This window comes from Monopterus albus, unplaced genomic scaffold (assembly GCF_001952655.1).
Source record: "Monopterus albus unplaced genomic scaffold, M_albus_1.0 scaffold3.1, whole genome shotgun sequence".
In the NCBI taxonomy this organism is placed as follows: domain Eukaryota; kingdom Metazoa; phylum Chordata; class Actinopteri; order Synbranchiformes; family Synbranchidae; genus Monopterus; species Monopterus albus.
The window spans coordinates 1,962,273-1,981,802 of NW_018127883.1; the positions used below are offsets into that span (position 1 = coordinate 1,962,273).

At 40.8% G+C, this 19,530-nt stretch overlaps 2 protein-coding genes across 3 annotated transcripts in view; both read left to right on the forward strand.

Annotated features, from left to right (window-relative positions):
- The window catches only part of LOC109961853 (coiled-coil domain-containing protein 6), a 10,486-nt gene extending 3,148 nt beyond the window's left edge, over positions 1–7,338 (forward strand). Inside the window, exons 3-9 of the mRNA XM_020603023.1 lie at positions 325–453; positions 1,039–1,142; positions 2,372–2,532; positions 3,343–3,499; positions 4,266–4,366; positions 4,592–4,713; positions 6,115–7,338. Of these exons, the coding sequence (XP_020458679.1) occupies positions 325–453; positions 1,039–1,142; positions 2,372–2,532; positions 3,343–3,499; positions 4,266–4,366; positions 4,592–4,713; positions 6,115–6,318 (978 nt within the window). The 3' untranslated portion in view covers positions 6,319–7,338. The remainder of the gene's footprint in view (positions 1–324; positions 454–1,038; positions 1,143–2,371; positions 2,533–3,342; positions 3,500–4,265; positions 4,367–4,591; positions 4,714–6,114) is intronic.
- Positions 7,339–10,126: 2,788 nt separating this feature from the next.
- Positions 10,127–19,438, forward strand: LOC109962573 (monocarboxylate transporter 9). 2 transcript variants are annotated; one of them, XM_020604424.1, is made up of 6 exons: positions 10,127–10,800; positions 12,063–12,320; positions 15,063–15,206; positions 16,223–16,318; positions 16,881–17,753; positions 18,023–19,438. In XM_020604424.1, the coding sequence occupies exons 2-6, from the start codon at positions 12,122–12,124 to the stop codon at positions 18,211–18,213; spliced, it is 1,503 nt and encodes a 500-aa protein (XP_020460080.1). In that variant the 5' UTR covers positions 10,127–10,800; positions 12,063–12,121; the 3' UTR covers positions 18,214–19,438. The 2 variants fall into 2 exon arrangements, with proteins under 2 accessions (XP_020460080.1, XP_020460073.1); XM_020604417.1 differs by lacking the exon at positions 10,127–10,800 and adding an exon at positions 10,809–11,300.
- The last annotated feature ends 92 nt before the right edge of the window (positions 19,439–19,530 follow it).

Here is a 19,530-nt window from a genome sequence, read left to right on the forward strand (position 1 = left end):
CTGAACCGCACCCTTTCTTTGTGTTGGTGAGCTGCCAGAGGTGGCTACTTCAATTGCCAAAACACTATTTTACACTCTTCAGTCCTATAGGAAGTTTACCTGTTAATATGGTAGAATTTTATGTTTTCCTGTTTTTTTATTTTTTCTATACTGTCAGTGTATAAGCTAAATATGATATTCTGTCACCACTGTGTTTATTCACTGTGGTCTTCAAATAGTTTTTATGTGACTGTGTCTTTTCTTGTGCTGTTGCTCATCTTTTTCCATTTCATCCACTTCTTCATTCCCTCTGTCCATGCACTGTCCTCCCCTTTTCCATCCTAGCTCCAGCATGAAAAAGCAGAGTTGGAGCAGCACTTGGAGCAGGAGCAGGAGTTCCAGGTTAACAAGCTCATGAAAAAGATCAAGAAGATGGAGAATGAAACCATCTCAAAGCAGCTGACCCTGGAACAGGTATGCTAACATAGCAGAGCAAGACGATTTCAGCATCCAGTGTTAGAGTAATATGTCCCTGAATTTGTGTGTCTAGTTATTGTAGTATGAGAAGTCAGAACTTCACCACCCTTAATTATTCCCATTGAATGTGAGCTGGACAGAGCATTTTGGTCTGTGGCTGGGTCAAACCTTTGGGTGCTGAAGCCGCTTGAGAGAATTTTTCCTTAGATATGCATGCATTGTTGCTGCCTAGTTATGGATGCGTCAAAGAAATGCTTATGTAATGTCTATCCTTTTTGACCAGAGAGCGATGTAACCAAATGGCATTTTCACTAAAATTATGATTTATTTCACCACAAAACACCAATGAGCCCTTGTATATCAGTTAGCAATAAAGAGATCTTTATGGACTGCCCGCATTGCTGTTTTTCTGTCACTGTGTCTTTCTCACATGTCACATTGCTAAAACTCCATGAAAGAGAAGCTTAGCTAGAAAGAAATCTTTGGTTATTATTTGTGTGCAGTCCTCTGAATGCTTTTCTACATCAAGGCTTTCTCTGAAAGTCCTTCTCTGCTCTTCTTTTTCTCTTTCTTTTTTTTCAGTTGAGGCGGGAGAAGATCGACCTTGAGAACACACTAGAGCAGGAACAAGAAGCCCTGGTCAACAGACTGTGGAAAAGGATGGACAAACTGGAGGCTGAGAAAAGGTGTGGAATGATCATGTTACGCATGTGATTTGGAGATGATGGACATTTGAAATGTTTCTGTTGTGAGTTTAGATTCAGACCTCGTCTATGGCCATAGTCACACTTTAACAAACATGAAACCCAAAATCAGTTCAGTAGTTAGTAGGGCTAGACCTAATTATTCGTCTGTTCGGATTGTCATTCTTTGGGTAGGTAATCGGTTTTCAGTTTTAGTATTTGGCTCTTTGAGACTACAGGAAATTTTGGTGCAGTCTGAGTCCAAAGACAAAGATGAAGAAGAAAGAGAACTGTATGAAGACAGCTTGGTTTGCTGACTGGTGGGCCTACTTGCATGTCTGAAAACATTAGAGAAAACCTCCAAATAAGCTTATGTTACTCGGCAAGACCGACCAGGTATTCTGGATATAAATTATTACTTTCTTTCCTGGGGAAAAAAAAAAAACTAAACTTCATAAAGTAGCATAAGACCAATCCTAGGACAAAATATTTACAGTTTATTTCTTGCATCAATAATCATAAGAGAAACATTGTTAAAACACAAGTGATGCCTCTTTACTGTAATAAGGTAGGTAGGCGCTACAGCCTAATTTTCATATCATATGTGCTTCTCGCTGTGAGATGGTTTCGCAGGGACCATCTTCGAAATAATACAAAAATAATGAAAAGCTTCATTCTTAGACACATTTTTCCAAACTGAGTTTTATGGTATAACTAACAGGAGACCAATTGGTTATACCACCTTCCCTTTTTTTTTTTGGTAGTATCTCTTTGGTGTTGCACTTCATAGGCAGTCCCTGCACACTCCTCTTGTTCGCTGTAATGGGCATTTCTGAATGAAGCCATGAGGAACATAACAAGGGGTGTGATGAGTTCCTGATGAGTTCCCTGAGACATAAACAGTATAAAATTACTGTACTTGGCAATGTGTATTACTTCTGTCTGAGCTTAAAACTTAAAGTTGTCTAGCAGTACTCAGCTGTAGCTTTCTGGAGACTTGTCATTAGCACGAATTACAATAAGCTCAATGACTATATATAGTCATTCATTTCAAATCAGAGCTATTTTCAGTCTGCAGGAGTATCCAGCCAGCAACAATTTTTTATTTTTGACAGGAAAATTCTTACTTTAGCCTAATGGGCTGTTGTCCAGGGGAATCTCAGATTTTATTGTCATCATCCCCATAATTTCTCTGTGAATTATAGTAACAGTGTGTTGTTTTTCTAAACTAGGATCCTTCAGGAGAAGTTGGACCAGCCTGTATCAGCTCCTCCCTCCCCAAGAGACATTTCCATGGAGATAGACTCACCAGAGAACATGATGCGGCATATCCGCTTCCTGAAAAATGAGGTGGAGAGGCTTAAGAAAAGCCTGCGCACCACTGAGCTGCAGCGTAAGTGGCCTCTCAACTTGTCACATGATCACAGGGAGGACTGAAGGAGCAGACTCTGTCAAGTGTTGAATAAGGATGTGCTCCTCAGATAGCAGTGACAGGCAAATTCACTCTACACCAGGGCTTGGCTTGTTTTACAGAGACTAGAAAGAAGAGGATGCTTTCTGTCTTTGTGCTGACACAGTTTACAGCCTAGTTAACTCCTGGTATTCACTGGTCACATTATACCTGAAGATACCTTAAGGATTTATGAAGAAGCTTTACTGCACAGCAGTTAACAAAAGCCTATAAAGTCCTAAACTACCATTTCCCCCCTTTCTTATTTATTTCTATAAGATATTCTGTCCCACTACATTAGGTGCCATTAGTATAAACACATTCCTTAGTGTTGCTTAATATTATTTGGTCTGTGGCTAGTTTCACCACTAGAGGGAGCTCTTAGACAAAGTTTTAACACATGATCTGAGAAGCTGTGGCAAGTAGTTAACAGCATTGCTACTGAAATGACATCATAATGTTTCTTGCCTTATAATCTGGTGTTAGATCAACAATGGCCCACTTTCACTTTGTTCTGAAAAGAAAATATTTTACTACACAATCAAACTTGGTTGTTCTTGGAGATTTTTGTAAGGGATTATTTTATGTCTGTACAGTTTTTCAGATAAAATCTTTTGGTTTATGGATTGTTCATTTTTACAAGTACAACAGTTTTTACTTGCTACCTTGTAAAATAGTTACTGATTATGTTGGGATAGTGTCAAGCTCTAGCTATATGTCTGATGCCACCTTTTCTGTGTGTCCCCCTCCTAGACACAGAGAAGCGTGCCCAGTACATAGAGGAGGAGCGACACATGAGAGAGGAGAACATACGGCTGCAGAGAAAGCTTCAGAGAGAAATGGAACGCAGGGAGGCCCTGTGCAGACAGCTGTCAGAGAGTGAATCCAGTCTGGAGATGGATGATGAGAGGTAGAGATTATGCCCACTCTGTTGCAGTGTAGGTGGAGAAGCATTTGGCTCCATTGCTCATTTACACTGCTGATTAGATGAAGGAGGCTTGAACCATTGACAATGAAAAGATGAAGGAACAAAACAGGGAGAGATGCAGAAGACAACAGGCATTTCTGCCACCTCAGCCCACAACAATTGGTGGTTAATAGCTTTCTTTGTGATTAGCACTATAAGAACATGATGTCCATTAAGCACGACTGGCGTCTTCATGTTAGACGCACAGACCACCCAGCTTAATACAGCTCTGCTCTCCTTGGTCTTTTTACTTGCATTAATAATCAAGCAAATGCTTTGAGCTTTTGACCAACCAATGCAGAGCAAAAGCAGCAGAAGGAAAAAGGGTTAACAAATGTCACAGGGCAGTGTTAAAATACAAGCCTATAGCACGCTGGAATGTCCATTGTTTGGGTTTGATAGTTAATTATAGTTTATTTCACTGTGTCAGGCTTCTCAGGTTTTTGGGCTTAAATTACAGTTAAAATGGCAAATTCTTTTAATGTGATTAGAGAAATTTGATTATTAAATGTGAAGTTATATATTTGATAAGTTTACATTTATTTTGTTACTGCACTACGTGACATACACTACAGTTTCTTTGAGGGAGCAACATGATTTAGTGAGGCTGTCACTTATTTTTATGTTTGCCTCACATCACAGATTTCTTTTTTTTGGGGGGGCTAGAAATCTGCTGAATATGTATAAATTAGTCATGTTATTCCCTCAGGTACTTCAACGAGATGTCTGCCCAGGGCTTGCGAGCAAGGACCGTGTCTAGCCCCATCCCTTATACCCCCTCCCCCAGCTCCAGCCGACCCATATCACCAGGTACGTGTATTTTAGATGGCCACTGTCCAGGTAATACAGCAGTCAGCAAGGTAACCTTTGTCAAAGAGAGTGGTCATTCAGTGTTTAAGTGGAGGCACCTACTAATTTTTTCAAAACAGAAACAATAAAGCTTTTGTACGTTCATCAGATATTCAAGAAATCCTTTGACAAAGAAACGGAGTATGTGCAACTTTGTTGTCCTGTCTGCCCCCCACTCTTTCACAGGTCTTTCATATGGCAGCCACACAGTTGGCTTCACTCCTCCAGCTACACTGTCCAGAGCTGGCATCTCCCACTATAACGCCCCTGCCCTGCACATTCACGGAAGCTCCTCTCATGCCGTAGCAGTAAGTAAAATCTACCCGCAGCTCCTTGTAGTTTGCAACCCAGGGCTCAGTTAGTTTTTTGAGCCATAATTTGAATGTGAAAATACAGGTAACAATAATTTTACTTGTATTAACATGTTTTAATATTTGGCAATTGCTCTTATTGGTACCATCAGCATAAAACAAATCTGTCAAAAAGAAATTGAATGATGGAAAGTTAAGCTTTAATTGTGACCTCAGACAAATTTATGGTGGAAAATGTAGGCTCTTTGTACATGTTGGTATGATTTTTGCACTACACTTATTGCAGATTGTGTTGCAAAGTAGCATTAAACTCGGCACACAGTTGAGATGTTTAACAGTCAATAAGAGCATTCCAAAAGAGCACATGCACTCCCTTTGTCTTTTGCTGAATTTGTAGACCTGCCTTTTTGAATGTCATGGACAGTTTTGTTGCTAATACTAATATACAGCGTGTCCCTTTTGACTGAGTAAATACAGTATAGTTACAGTATAAAGTCATCATCTTACATGTAAAAAATGATTATCAAATGTCTCCCACCAACACTCAACTTGACGAATGGCTGAGCCCAATAACTGCAGTATACTGTTGGTGTTCTAGCTGAAACAAACTATGTGGCTAGTTGTAGTTGCATCTGCTCATGTTTCACTCTTTCACTGGGTGTGCTGCCAACGTGGTACGCTTGAGCTCACTGTGACCTGCATCTTCACGGAAAATGAGATGGCTTGGACTAATCCCTTAACAGGTTGCTAAGATTCTGCAGTGTTGTACATGTATAAACTTGTGAAGTTCTTGCTTTTGCAGTTTTTTGTTTTACATTCAAATCTTTATATGTTTACATTTGTCTTTAAACATGTTCGGTGTAGAATACAATATCCATACTTGCACATTTTCTTTCACTGTTCTGTGCTGTTGCATACCTCTTTCTCTCTCTGGTACTCTGCATTCATCCATTTTCTTTTGATTCATGTGGATGATAAAGACCACGTGTCTCCCATCATCACTCATCCCACCCAGGAGTTAAACAGGGAAATGACTGCGTGGGAGACCAGAACAGAACCTCAGACAGATTGATTTTTCTGTAACCCCCTTTGCCGTTTCCATTCCTCTGACTGGAATTGTCAGTTCATGACCTTAGTTCAGTGGGGGGACCTTGTTTTCCTTCAGCAATTTGTAACAACTCTGCCCAACAAAAATTGGTGCTACAATCATCTCACTTCTTTACATTGTTATTGAGATGTACCTTTTAGCTGTATATGCCTAAAGCTAAATAGTTTTTTTTGTTGTCTGTTATTATATTCACATGATGTTGGTTAGACCCTAGTTTCAAAGTGTTTATAATGTTGCCATCTACTTGCTGTACAAGATGAGATTTATTATTCTCTCTATTTCTCAAACAGAGGCCTTCCCCAAGAAGAAGCACCAGCCCTGACAAATTCAAACGTCCAACACCCCCACCCTCCCCAAACACACACTCAGGGGCCCAGCAGGCTCAGCCTCCACTACCCCCACCAGCTCAGCCCATGGTCCAGTCCATGTCCTCCCCGGCAGCTATGTCGCAGCACGCAGCAGCAGCACAGCAGCAGCCACCCTCCCAGCCTTAGCACCACACACGGGCTCGGTCTTTGCACGCGAGTGTGCCCACTGAATGCCACGATGCTACCGCAACAGCAGCTTCCATCATTGCCAGCTCTGGAAGTTGAGTTTCTTACTCTTTACCAACTCCACAAATGAAGCAGCCCCAAAAGTTTTAGAGGGGAAAGAAACAAGACAGCAGCTCAGTGAAGCTGGCCGCCTGCCAAATCCTCCTGTGGCGTTACTTAACTACTCTTAAAAGGAATGAATGGACTGAAAAATAGTCGCTTCTGGGATTTGTAGGCCAATTATCTGTTCCACCTTTTGTCTTGTACATGTTATGTTTTTGTTTTCATTGCTTGGAACTAGCTGGTTGGAATTGTTGTGGCGCTTCTAAGATAGCACAAACAGCACATACAATATGTTTCATGATGGTGTTCTGTCATAGGATGGATGTTTGGCTTGATGGAAGGATGTATGCCCAGGGAATTGGATGATTTGATATGTGGTCGATTCCTTTCAAGATATGTGACACTTGATTGCAGTAATGTTTGCTCCAGCTCACCCTGCCCCTTTCTCTCTGAAGCAGTGTCAACAAGTTAAGCCAAGTTTAGACTTTGGATTAGGTCAACGAGGTGTCATAGCAGACTGCTAGGAGTTTTCCATTATAAGGCATTGATCAACCAGAGTTTGTGCCACAGTTATTTTAGTTTCTGAAAGCATTCAAGGCTCTATGACTTTTCAGTTAAAATGAAAAGGAAAAAAGTAATGAGGATGGACACTGGTACATAAGCCACAGATAAATGTCACCTTTTGAGGTGTTTAAAAATGTAGTCTGAGGTGATACAACTTAGTCATGTACTCGGTCTCTTCTCTGCTCTTCTCTCTCTTTGGTGTATTTCTGAAAGCTTCTATCATCCTTATGGATATTCCTCATTAAAAAAATAATGCTCTTTACACTAAATATACATACTGGCAAAACATTCTAAATGAATGGTACTGTTGAGCAAAATTTCTATGTATGATTAAAGCTCTTGAGATGGCAACTTGTTTTTCATTGTCCCTTTTATGATTTGGCCATTCAATTATTTTTTATAAGGTCTTAGGACTGTGTCCCAGATTTGGCCCAGTTCTTCCTCAAGGTTTATTTCATTGACTTTGACAGGTGGGAAACTCATGCCTTCATCCTCCCTGTCAAACTAAATAAAATGTGATATGCTACATATACAGCCTTATACAATACTGAGAAGATATTTCAGCGCAAAAACCTACAACTATTTGTAACATTTAGTGTATTATTCAGTTGACTGACAAGTCCAGTGAATGTTATTTATATGGACCCAGTGGTTTTTCTCCCCAGTTGATTTAGCTTTGATTTAATTTTATCTTTAAAATATTTACAGTCTACCACAAAAGCAATGCAAAAGGTCAGGATCCCCCCAAAACACCTTAGGAACACAGAGGTGTTGTATTTATAGGAAATGGCAGATAAACCGCCCACTGCACAATATTAAATCTTTCATTTACAGAAATCAGTAATGTTTTAAATCCATAAAAAAGAGAAATTGTTGAACAGTCAAGTTAAAATTGAAGTAAGTGATTTTATGGGCTCCTTTTGTCTATTTTGGATGCCAGTGACATTCCATCAGGCTCTGCTCTATAGGCTTATTGTGTGTTAGAGTATGTGCCTGTTAGCATGTTAATTCTCATGGCGAACATTATGCGCATACCTGCTACCACCATGCTTCATGTCTTTGGTGGTACAATTCATAATTGTTTCTTAGTGAACTCCAGTTCTTCTGATAACTCCATTTCTATTCTGACCTCCTCAGGTGCTACAATGAAATGTGCTCAGTAGCCTGCTTTTTGAGTTAGTCTGGACCAAACTTGTGGGCTGACGAACCACCAGGCAGATGTTGCTATTCTGTGCCAGCAGCACAGCAAAAAGCAGCTCTGTGGACGCTTAATTCTGTGGCAGTGTCTAATTTTTGTTTTTTTTAGTCTGCATTGTTTTAAATGGTTCTAACTGGCTGAAGACTGGGGGAGTGTTTTTCACCTATCATGGATCATTTATCATGGTAAACCTTGTACTGTGGGTGCAGTAACCAGTGGTGGGAGGAGAACAGTGCTGCGATAACTATGCAACATATTAGGCTTCCATTAGATCTCTAGGTAACCATAACCTATTCACACATATAGTACACTCAGTCCATACTCACCAGAAACAAAACAAAAGTGATATGAGTATATCTTTATCCAAAGACTTGCTGAGGGCTCTGATACAACTAAAGTGTATCCTGTGTTTTTGTACTATTTTGCAGTGTCCTCTCTGGCTGCTGAAGTCAGAAACCTGAACTAATCAAAGCAGGAATCTGGACTGCAGGCTCAGGGCAGCCATGCTGGGTGCTACAATGGCCTCTCACCTCTGCAGCTTTATGGAGCTATGTGGCCAAACAGAGATTTATCCAGACTCCAGGGTGGCTCTTTATGTATACACCTGCCAAGCCTCTTACGGCAAAAAGCAGCAGGGTGCTGCTTCTCAGGTGTCATTAAGTTAAAAAGAAAAGTTGGATAAAAATGTCAGAATGTTAGGTCAGCTCACATAAAACTGGGAGTGTGTATTGACTTGTGGGCTGTGGATGAGTCACAAGCTAGGACAGAATTAAGTAAGATAAATATTTGGTGGGACTGTGTTCAAAATAATATGATTTTTCCTGTTTGTTCATTGAATTTTCAAATTGAAAAGAAGGTCTGAGATGGTATCCATCCACCTATTATTTATTTCCGCTTATCCTGAAGTTGATCGTAGGAGCGCTGAGCCAATCTCAGCTGACATTGGGCGAGAGGTGAGGTACACCCTGGACAGGTCACCAGCCCATTACAGGGTTACCACTTCTAGACAGACAACCACACACCTACAACTGATCACAGTGCTAACTGGTGAAGAAATGTTAGATATATTACTATGTAGAGCAAATATTGTGCCCCAAATTGGGTCCTTGTGGGACAGCATCAACAGCTTGATTTCAGAACATGCACAAGAACAGTTTTAAGTTTGACCTTAATGTTGATAAACTGGCCAACTGCTTAGATTCAGACCAGTGATTATTTAGGTCAAGTGTTTCCTCTTTTATGTGGTGGAACCACCTGATATTGTAATATCAGAATCACTGTATAAAAACAGGACATAGCTCCAAATTATTTACCCCAGCAGACTTTATGAGCACTCAGGTGCCCTGTGCCATTTCAATCCTGAGATGCTAAATTGTCAACTTCGATATTGTACACAAACAAATTCAATTCAGTTTTATTTGTATAGTGCCAAATCATGAAAGTAATCTCAGGACACTTCAGGCAAATAGATCACATGACAAGATAAAACAGCTAGGCTGTGCAAAATGTCTGCCATATCACTTCTATAAATAACTGCGTGTCAGCAGGTTTGAGAGTTCAGTAAACTCCAGACTCTGGTGTCATTACCAACTTGAATCTACCTTCTACTTCAAGGTCTCTCCAAGTCTTTGAACTCTACTGGAGGGATGAACACCATTCTTCCACAGGACTCTCCTTGTGTACTTTTAACACACCAGTCCAAAAATAGGTGTTCAACCAAGTTAAGATCTGGCAACTGTAAAGGCCATAGCATATAATTCACATCATTTTCAATCTCATCAAACCACTCAGTGACCCCTTGTGCCCTGTGGATAGGAGCATTGTCATCCTGGAAGAGGCCACTTATTTATTCAGGTTTTTTTCCTTTAATTTGTCACCCAACTCATGAATTATTGATCAGACACAGACACTGGAATGCATCAATAAATATATCGAATAACTTGTGCAAACAAGCAAAATGCAGCACCAGCATTGATTCTGGCATTGGTCAATAGTGTTAAAAGTGTATCACTGCTGTTCCATAATCCACACCACACTCTCCAATACAATTAATTGTTCTTTGCTTGTTCCTTGTTTCTTAACTTTTCAGGCAGCAGGGGATTATGGAGTCTAAATCTTTAGATCCTTCCTGGCAGCAGACCTCAGCTCTGGGAAAAAGCTTCTGGGAAAAGGTTCCTGAAGAATTTGACTTCTGGACTCCTGTCTTCATCCCTCATTTTTCTTACTCTGATCTCTGTGCTTTAAAGCAATTTAAAGCACCTTCTCTGGCTTCTGTTATCTTTTATTGATGTGAAGGCTGATTAAGCTTTCATTCACAAGTATTACTGTAATCGGTGCTCTTGGGTCGGGGGCTGAACTACTCCAGGCAGTTGCCCGCTGGTGCGGTGTTGTTGTAATGGCCATCCATTAACCGGTTCAGACTAGACTGATGGCAATATAAATGCTCCTTTAGAGAGAAGTAGCAAATTTACCCAGCTTGACCAGAAGTAGCGCATATTAGATGAGTTAACAAAGTGGGTTTATTTTTTGAGGGGTTATATTACATTGACTTTTTCAATTCCTTTGTGAAGTGCTATAAAGAACCTGATTTGTGTGGTACAGCCAGGAAACCTTGTCAGGTAAACAGTTTCATGTTTGTGCATGTCCCTATGTCTGCGTGTGCACGCTCCTCTTTTTACAGCTGTGAAAATAAACAAATATATATGCATATTTATCGGATGAGCCGTAAACAACAGTCCACATCTCTGAGCGGGAGAGATTATATGCGTCTCTGTCTACGGTGCGATCAAGACCCGCAGGAGGAAGCAGCGTTTGCGTTCAAGCTGCTGCTGCTGCTGGGCCAGCAAGAACAGCTTTGAACCGGTTTTGTCACCGGCTACAAAGGAGTATGAAGAGGATATACAATGCGTATTATTGATGCAGAGAGGTCTGCTTACACACGGGCGTCGTAGATCGCAACACAGACAGACCAGCATCCGTGTACGAGGCTTTCCTGATTATGTCATTTGTAGAGATTCCTTAGGAGGGGATTTTTCTCCAAAGAAACCATACATGGAAAGTTCCTGTAGAGCGCGCAGCTCTGCAGGCGCCTGCTGCTGTTGTTTTTGTAAATGCTGAGGTGAGTGCTGCATGTTTTTAACATAAGCAGTGCTTGTATTGTAATGAGATATGATGGGAAACAGGTTATTGCTGTTGGTGAATATAAAGCGTGTAATTTGAAGCAACCACTAACCCTTGAGCATTTAGGGATTTTCTTCAGGATATTATTTTCTTGGATTACATCTTTTTAAATTTATTTACTGCCAAAATGTAGCAAGTCTGCATTGTAAACACAGATATTTTAAATCTCAGGACCCTTGCGCCAACTTTCCCTGACTCTGAAGCAGCATTTTAAAACAAAGTAGTGCTGCTGCAGTGATGTATAAAGTTGCTCTGGGCTGCAGATTAATAATGAAGGAGGTTTGGAAAAGCTGCACAGGAGACAGGCCTCTCTCTGTGTGTCTAAACAAGGGCCAAAGCTGAAACATAGAAGAGGCACATTACAGTTTGAGGAGGTAGGGATACCAAGCAGTGCCATTGTCTCAGTTTCTCCTCCTCCAAGGTGTGATTAAAAAGAAATGAAGAAAAGGGGCGGCTGTCAGTGGGTTAGTTGCAGCCAGTGTGTATTAAGGACTCAACTCAGGTGACCCGCCTGTTTGGCAAGGCCAAATGGTGCTGTGGCAGCCTTCATTAAATCAAGGCTTTGAGAGTTTTATTTATCTTTTAGCTCTGGTTTTGAAAATCATGAGCAATATTTTTTTTATGCTTTCTACCAATCATCTTTTGAATGATTTTGCTGTCAGCTTTATTTCTGTAAAGTTTTTTTTTTTTCTTTGTCCAGGAACCCAACCTCTGTCAAAGCTGTAGCAGATCCCAGGTGGCAGCAGTAACCTCATCACCATGGCAGCATCTACTACAGTGCTGGATGGAGGCTGGGGATGGGCAATTGTTGTGGCTTCCTTCATGGCCCAGCTCCTGTCCTATGGATCACCCCAGTCGGTGGGTGTCCTGTATCCTGAGTGGCTGCATGCTTTCCAGGAAGGCAAGGGCATGACAGCCTGGGTGGGCTCCCTTGTGGCTGGAGTGGGACTAATAGCCAGTGAGTAGCACACACTGTAATAACATAATAATACTTGACATGTGTTCACATTGAAGAGCCAAACTAAAAGCCATCTACTATATTTCCTGTGAGATGGATGGGTGATGGATCATGGGAGGTAACTAACATTTTAAAGCTATGTTGCATATTTGAAGGAACAATTTCTTCTTTTGATGATTGCTTTTGCATCTGATAGTTCTATACTGAGCAGTAAATTAAAGTTTTGGCACTGCATTTTATTATGGGATATATGTCTACTGACATGTGACATATGTGGCAAAGATACTGTATCTGCTCAGTACTAAAGGCCAATCAGACCATCACCAGGAAATATGATTTCTATAGCTACAAGTGGTAATGTAATGTTAATTGTAATGTTTCAACAGAATAGAAAAAAGGCATTGGTGCCACAAAGATGGGCACTTTGTAGCTCCTTGAGCAGAGCTGCTGTTATTGATTTTATAGAAGAGCAAAGCAAGTGCAAGTCATCCATGCTATGAATGTAGGAAGCTCACTTAGCCCTTAATCTAACCACAGAGAGAGGAAAAGACAGACAGACTGACCCACAGATAAGAAGAGAAGCACAGACCTAAAAATATTGTATTTGCTCAGCAAGGTTGTGTATATAAAAATACTTGAACACCATAAATAAAAAGAGAAGAGTCTGAAAGTCTGGCAGCATGGTAAAAGCAAAAGTGTAAATGTACAGTGGATAGGGAAAGTATTCAGACCCCCTTAAATTTTTCACTCTTTGTTATATTGCAGCCATATGCTAAAATCATTTAAGTTCATTTTTTTCCTCATTAATGTACACACAGCACCCCATATTGACAGAAAAACACAGAATTTTTGACATTTTTGCAGATTTATTAAAAAAGAAAAACTGAAATATCACATGGTCATAAGTATTCAGACCCTTTGCTGTGACACTCATATATTTAACTTAGGTGCTGTCCATTTCTTCTGATCATCCCTGAGATGGTTCTACACCTTCATTTGAGTCCAGCTGTGTTTGATTATACTGATTGGAGGTGATTAGGAAAGCCACACATCTGTCTATAGAAGACCCTACAGCTCACAGTGCATGTCAGTGCAAATGAGAATCATGACGTCAAAGGAACTCTCTGAAGAGCTCATTGACAGAATTGTGGCAAGGCACAGATCTGGCCAAGGTTACAAAAAAAAAATTCTATCGGGGGAGAAGAGCCTTGGTGAGAGAGGTACAGAAGAACCCAAAGATGACTGTGGCTGAGCTCCAGAGATGCAGTCGGGAGATGGGAGAAAGTTGTAGAAAGTCAACCATCACTGTAGCCCTCCACCAGTCGGGGCTTTATGGCAGAGTGGCCCGACGGAAGCCTCTCCTTAGTGCAAGACACATGAAAGCCCGCATGGAGTTTGCTCAAAAACACCTGAAGGACTCCAAGATGGTGAGAAATAAGATTCTCTGGTCTGATGAGACCAAGATAGAACTTTTTGGCCTTAATTCTAAGCGGTATGTGTGGAGAAAACCAGGCACTGCTCATCACCTGTCCAATACAGTCCCAACAGTGAAGCATGGTGGTGGCAGCATCATGCTATGGGGGTGTTTTTCAGCTGCAGGGACCGGACGACTGGTTGCAATCGAGGGAAGGGTGAATGCGGCCAAGTACAGGGATATCTTGGACGAAAACCTTCTCCAGAGTGCTCAGGACCTCAGACTGGGCCGAAGGTTCACCTTCCAACAAGACAATGGCCCTAAGCACACAGCTAAAATAACGGAGTGGCTTCCCAACAACTCCGTGACTGTTCTTGAATGGCCCAGCCAGAGCCCTGGCTTAAACCCAATTTAGCATCTCTGGAGAGACCTGAAAATGTCAACCAATGTTTACCATCCAACCTGACAGAACTGGAGAGGATCTGCAAGGAGGAATGGCAGAGTATCCCCAAATGCAGGTGTGAAAAACTTGTTGCATCATTCCTAAAAAGACTCATGGCTGTATTAGCTCAAAGGGGTGCTTCTACTAAATACTGAGCAAAGGGTCTGAATACTTATGACCATGTGATATTTCAGTTTTTCTTTTTTAATAAATCTGCAAAAATGTCAAAAATTCTGTGTTTTTCTGTCAATATGGGGTGCTGTGTGTACATTAATGAGGAAAAAAATGAACTTAAATGATTTTAGCATATGGCTGCAATATAACAAAGAGTGAAAAATTTAAGGGGGTCTGAATACTTTCCGTACCCACTGTATGTAAGGATCATTTGTTAAGACACACACATACACACACTGAAACTCAGTGACCTTTACATACTGTCTGGAAGATATAAAGCTTTGCTGACATTTTGTCTAAGCACAGCTCACCTGCCAGCCTGGTTCCTTGCTGTTATCTTTCTCAAATGGATGAGGTAGAAATCATGTCTGAACACATTTGGTCTCTGCTCTGCCCAGGTCCTAGTCACGTGTCCCAGCTGTCAGCTGTAGCACTGCACTCCCTGCTGCTGTCTTCCCCATTGTTAGAGGGGAAGGAAATAGAAAATGTCATATGATGTATGAGTCGAGCAGTTTCAGGATATGGGAGTAAACTTTGATAAAATACTTTATTATCCACAATACATTAAATTAAATATCCATATCCTTTGTCAACCACAATATGTTTGTCCCTCTGTCACTCTCACTTTTTCCCTCTCAGTATCCCTTCCACTCCCTGGGTCTCTCTGTCGTATTCTCTAACCCTGTCTTACTTTCTACCTCATCTCCCTCAGGTCCTGTCTGTAGTGCCTGCGTTGACAACTTTGGGGCTCGTCCTGTGACCTTTTTCAGTGGAATAATGGTGGCAGGCGGCCTGATGCTCAGTGCCTTTGCTCCGAATGTCCAGTTCCTCATCTTTTCCTATGGGATTGTGGTTGGTAAGGAAACTCCTGATGATACTGTTGAGGGATCCCCTTGTGTGCTTTAACTGCACTCTACAAGAGACAAGCCTGCAAAGTTAATGCTGACAACAGCCTAGAGACATAGTTTATCTGTCAGTTTAGGAAAACATTTCTTTGATGTTGCTTTAGTCATGAGAGTTAATTAAGCTTCTTAACCCTCTAACATATAAGAATCATTTATCACAATATAATCATTTGAAACAAGCAGGGGAACATGTCACATCTATTATCAGCGGTAGACTTATCCTCAGTTTCCAGTTAATGAATACCTTTGCCGCTTAAAGTATGTAGAATCATACTGAGAAAAGATAGACAGTATGTTTGAATACTGCACCATTTGTTTGACATTGCTGTTTGGGATGTTGAGAGAAGAACAGCCCTGTGACACTTTACTGCCCCTGTACATTCACCATTCTGCCTGTGTGTGCCCAGCACCACCTGTTAGCACATTAAATGATGCTTAAACCCGGTGAATTCCTCACAGTCAGCTCTGCCTTCTGCATTAGCAGTACTGGAGAGGGGAGGACATGCATATTAGAAGACATGCCGTTTATTTTTAGAGCTTCCCTTATGTAATGGCTGTGGCTGTACACATGCAGATTGTATATGGCTTAGCAAATGTTTATTTTATCTTTTGCTAATTGTATTGCGCAAGAAACCTTATGCACAGTGCCCTCTGAACTGGTGGATTTATGTATAATGTAAATGTATCTTTGTACTTTTGTACTTTGAGTTCATTCATTGAATCATACAAAGCACAGTGTTGATCTGTTGTTTGACTGAAAACCTCTAAATATTATATTAACAAACATAATAATAAAATTTGAAAAAAATATATGTACCCTTTTCATTAAATCTATGACATTTTCCTAATGTGCACTGTGCAATTGCAGTCACATTCTTGTATATTTTTAGATATGAAAAGCATTTACCCCTTTCACCTGAGCTAATGGAAATTCTTCTTTCTCTTCTTGTCGTCTCTCCTGCCATAGGCCTGGGTTGTGGACTAGTCTACGCAGCCACGTTGACAATCACCTGCCAGTATTTTGACAAGAGGCGCGGTCTTGCTCTCGGCATTGTTACCACAGGTATTGCCAAGCTCTCTGGGTGCACACCAGTTCTTCATGCTCACTTCTTTCATGTATTAGCTACTGGGAGCTTGGTGAAGCCAAGGTAAACATCTGTACTGTAGCAAAAGTAGAGTAGTCTATTAGGCAGGGATGTGCACTGGTGACGAGTAACCATGTCAATGGGCTGAGAGTCAAAACTTTCATGATAATGATTTATGAAGTTTGAGCTATGTAATCTGAAGGTATCAGTAAGAATTGATCTTAATGAGGAGGGTTATTAGCAGCACCCTACATTGGAACTTGGAAGATTTGACCTGAAAGAACAGCAAAAGTAAAACCTTCTGTCCTTGGCAGTATCAAAGAAGACACAATCTAGGAACACAGATGGATGTGTAAAGGATCATGTAGCCTGCACCAGTTTTTGTTAGGATTATCTAATCTTTCTGGTAAAATCTCATACCATTAAAACCACTTGAAAGGTGCTATACACACTATTGTGAAAACTGGCTTTAATTTGTGTTATATGATCTATCACTTTCTAGACACAGCACTGAATTCTTGTCTTCCTCTGCTCACTAAGGCACCAGTGTTGGAGCATTCATCTATGCCACTGCTCAGAATGAGTTGATTGTGCTCTATGGCCTGGATGGTTGCCTGCTGATCATTGGTGCTGTAGCACTAAACCTCATGGCCTGCGCCGGCTTCATGAGGCCCCTTAACATGCCGGGGTACTACCTCAAACAGAAGGCCGCCCTGGAACGCAACACTGGAGAGCAGCTTTTGGAGAAGCCTGCACTGAATGGCCTGAAGATCACTACAGGTTCCACTGCATCCACTCCAGAGAAAACAGTGAAGGAGTTGCTCATCACTACTGATGCCAAGGACTTGGCCAATCAGACAGAGAAGAATAAAGGTAGCTTCCTGGCTGGGCTGGCCATCATAAAAATCATAAAGAAGAAACAGCAGGCATACACCAAGTACATTCACTCCATGTATGAGATCTTGCAGGACCAAGCCATGGTGGCTTTCTGTATTGCTATCTTCCTGTTCAGCCTGGGGGCATTCCCTCCAGTGCTCTTTATAGAGGATGTGGCACAGAGTGAAGGACTTGTGGAAGAAGTTAGTGTCATTCCTCTGGTATCAATAGGGGCCATTGCCACTTGTGTGGGTAAGCTAGTGCTGGGTATCCTGGTGGACATCAGGTGGATGAACAGCATCTATCTGTATGCCTTTACCATGTTTGCAGGAGGTGTGGCACTGTTCTTTATTCCTATCACCAAGAGTTATGTGGGGCTCCAGATCCTGTCTGCCATCCTGGGTTTCTTCTCTGGAAACTGGTCACTTACCTCTTACATTACCACAAAGATTGTCGGTTTGGACAGACTGACACAAGCCCATGGCATCCTCATGTTCTTCGGGGGATTTGGGATCATGCTTGGACCCCCTGTTGTTGGTAGGAAGGCTTATCTTTTTAAAATTGTTAAGGATTGCTACACTGTTGGTTAGATAGGAGTGGTACATCTATTTTTATTTTGTACAGAGATAAACACTGATGTCAGGTCATGTTTTAAAAAACTAAAAAGTTAAGTAAGACAGGCAGGCAGAGCAAGGCAAAAGGCATGCGGATTCCGGGAACCATCTTGTGATTAATTAAATGACCACTGTTTCTGCCAGGAATCTCTGCTGACTGTACTCACATCTGTTTTTCTCTGCACTTTCTAGGGTGGTTCTTTGACTGGACACAGTCATATGATATGGCCTTCTACTTTAGCGGGGGCTGTGTGGTGCTCGGAGCTTTTCTTCTTTTTCTGCTCACATTTCCCTGCTTGAGCAGGAAGCATCCAGAGATTGACAGACCAGATGTGCATTACACCAGCAACTGTGACAAAGTTGCTTCTGTAGCCTGTATATGAGCAACCTTTATAAGGACCAAAATCTCACTCCTACTGGCCAGCAACTGTCTGCTGACAAACTGTACCAGAAGCACCTCTAGCAAGAATTAGTTTCTTTGAATACACAGGGGTTTCCCCTTACTTCTGCTGCCAAGTTTTAATATACCAAAACAGTTGTCAGAGGTTTTGACATGCAGGCCTTTCTGTACTTTGCCTGTGTTTCTCAGCTTCACCTCATATATGTCAACTTTTTTTAAAAAGTTTGGGTCAGATACCTTTTTCTGCCTCATTTTATGAGGTGAACTGAACAATATTGTTCAACTCCCAAATTCTACCTTGTGTTTATGCGGGTTTCGTTTCACTTATAGCTCTGAAAAAAGATATGGTGCCATTCATAACACTGGGAAGAAAATATCAGTAAAATGATGGGTGATAATTTAACTCAATAACATTTGAAACCACTCTGCATAGAAAATGTCCCAGGAATCTTAATGGAACAGACAGTACAGAGATTGGAATGAAAGCGTGAGCCTTTTTTAAATTATATTAATTATAGCAATACATTCTTATTTTGTATTTTTGGTTTTAAAATATACCTTATACAGACATGAATAAGGTGTGCTGTAAAAACATGAAGAGATCCTACTGTAGTTCCAATCTAGACAGCATGTGGAGTGTCTTTGTGGCATGATTATCATGACTTCCACTGGTATTTATTTTGACCAGGCTGGTCCCTTTCCATGTTGTGAATCAGTATGTTTTATGTGTATGTTCTATGTGCACATCTGCACAACATGTTCACATACATGCACAGGGTTGTGAGTGTGCATTGATAAAATTTTGTATTATTTCTTGTTTGTAATGGCCTATATACTAGTGACTTTATACACACAAAATTGGTCATGGAGCTGTAAAACAGTGTTTTTGTTTTAATTTGGAAGTTGATTATTGTGATTGTAATTGTAATGAATACATTGTAATATGCTGAACAACGTTATGTATATTATAACAAATGTCTTTTTGTCATTTCCAATTCCATTTATAAGGTTAAATCTGGGATGTTAATGTTTGCTTTTGTGTTTGTAGAGGACATTTACAGGCTGCAGATTAGGTACAATTAGTACTGACCTGGAAGCAGCTGGCTGTCCATTTTTAGCTAATCTAATTTTTTATTCTAGTATCATATTTATGTTCATATTTCTGTTATATGTTATTTAAAAATGTGCCAATAAAATGTTTGGATTAATGCTGTCTAGATTTGTAGCATATTCACAGACTTTGAATCAGCATTTTGATCTAGGCTATAGATTATTTATCAGTATTAGCCTAACTGGGCAA

Coding starts and splice junctions, on each gene's coding strand:
- LOC109962573 (XM_020604424.1), top strand. CDS start 12,122: ATGGCAGCATCTACTACAGTGCTGGATGGAGGCTGGGGATGGGCAATT. Junction 16,319..16,880: donor TCTCGGCATTGTTACCACAG/GTATTGCCAAGC, acceptor CTGCTCACTAAG/GCACCAGTGTTGGAGCATTC. Junction 17,754..18,022: donor GCTTGGACCCCCTGTTGTTG/GTAGGAAGGCTT, acceptor TGCACTTTCTAG/GGTGGTTCTTTGACTGGACA.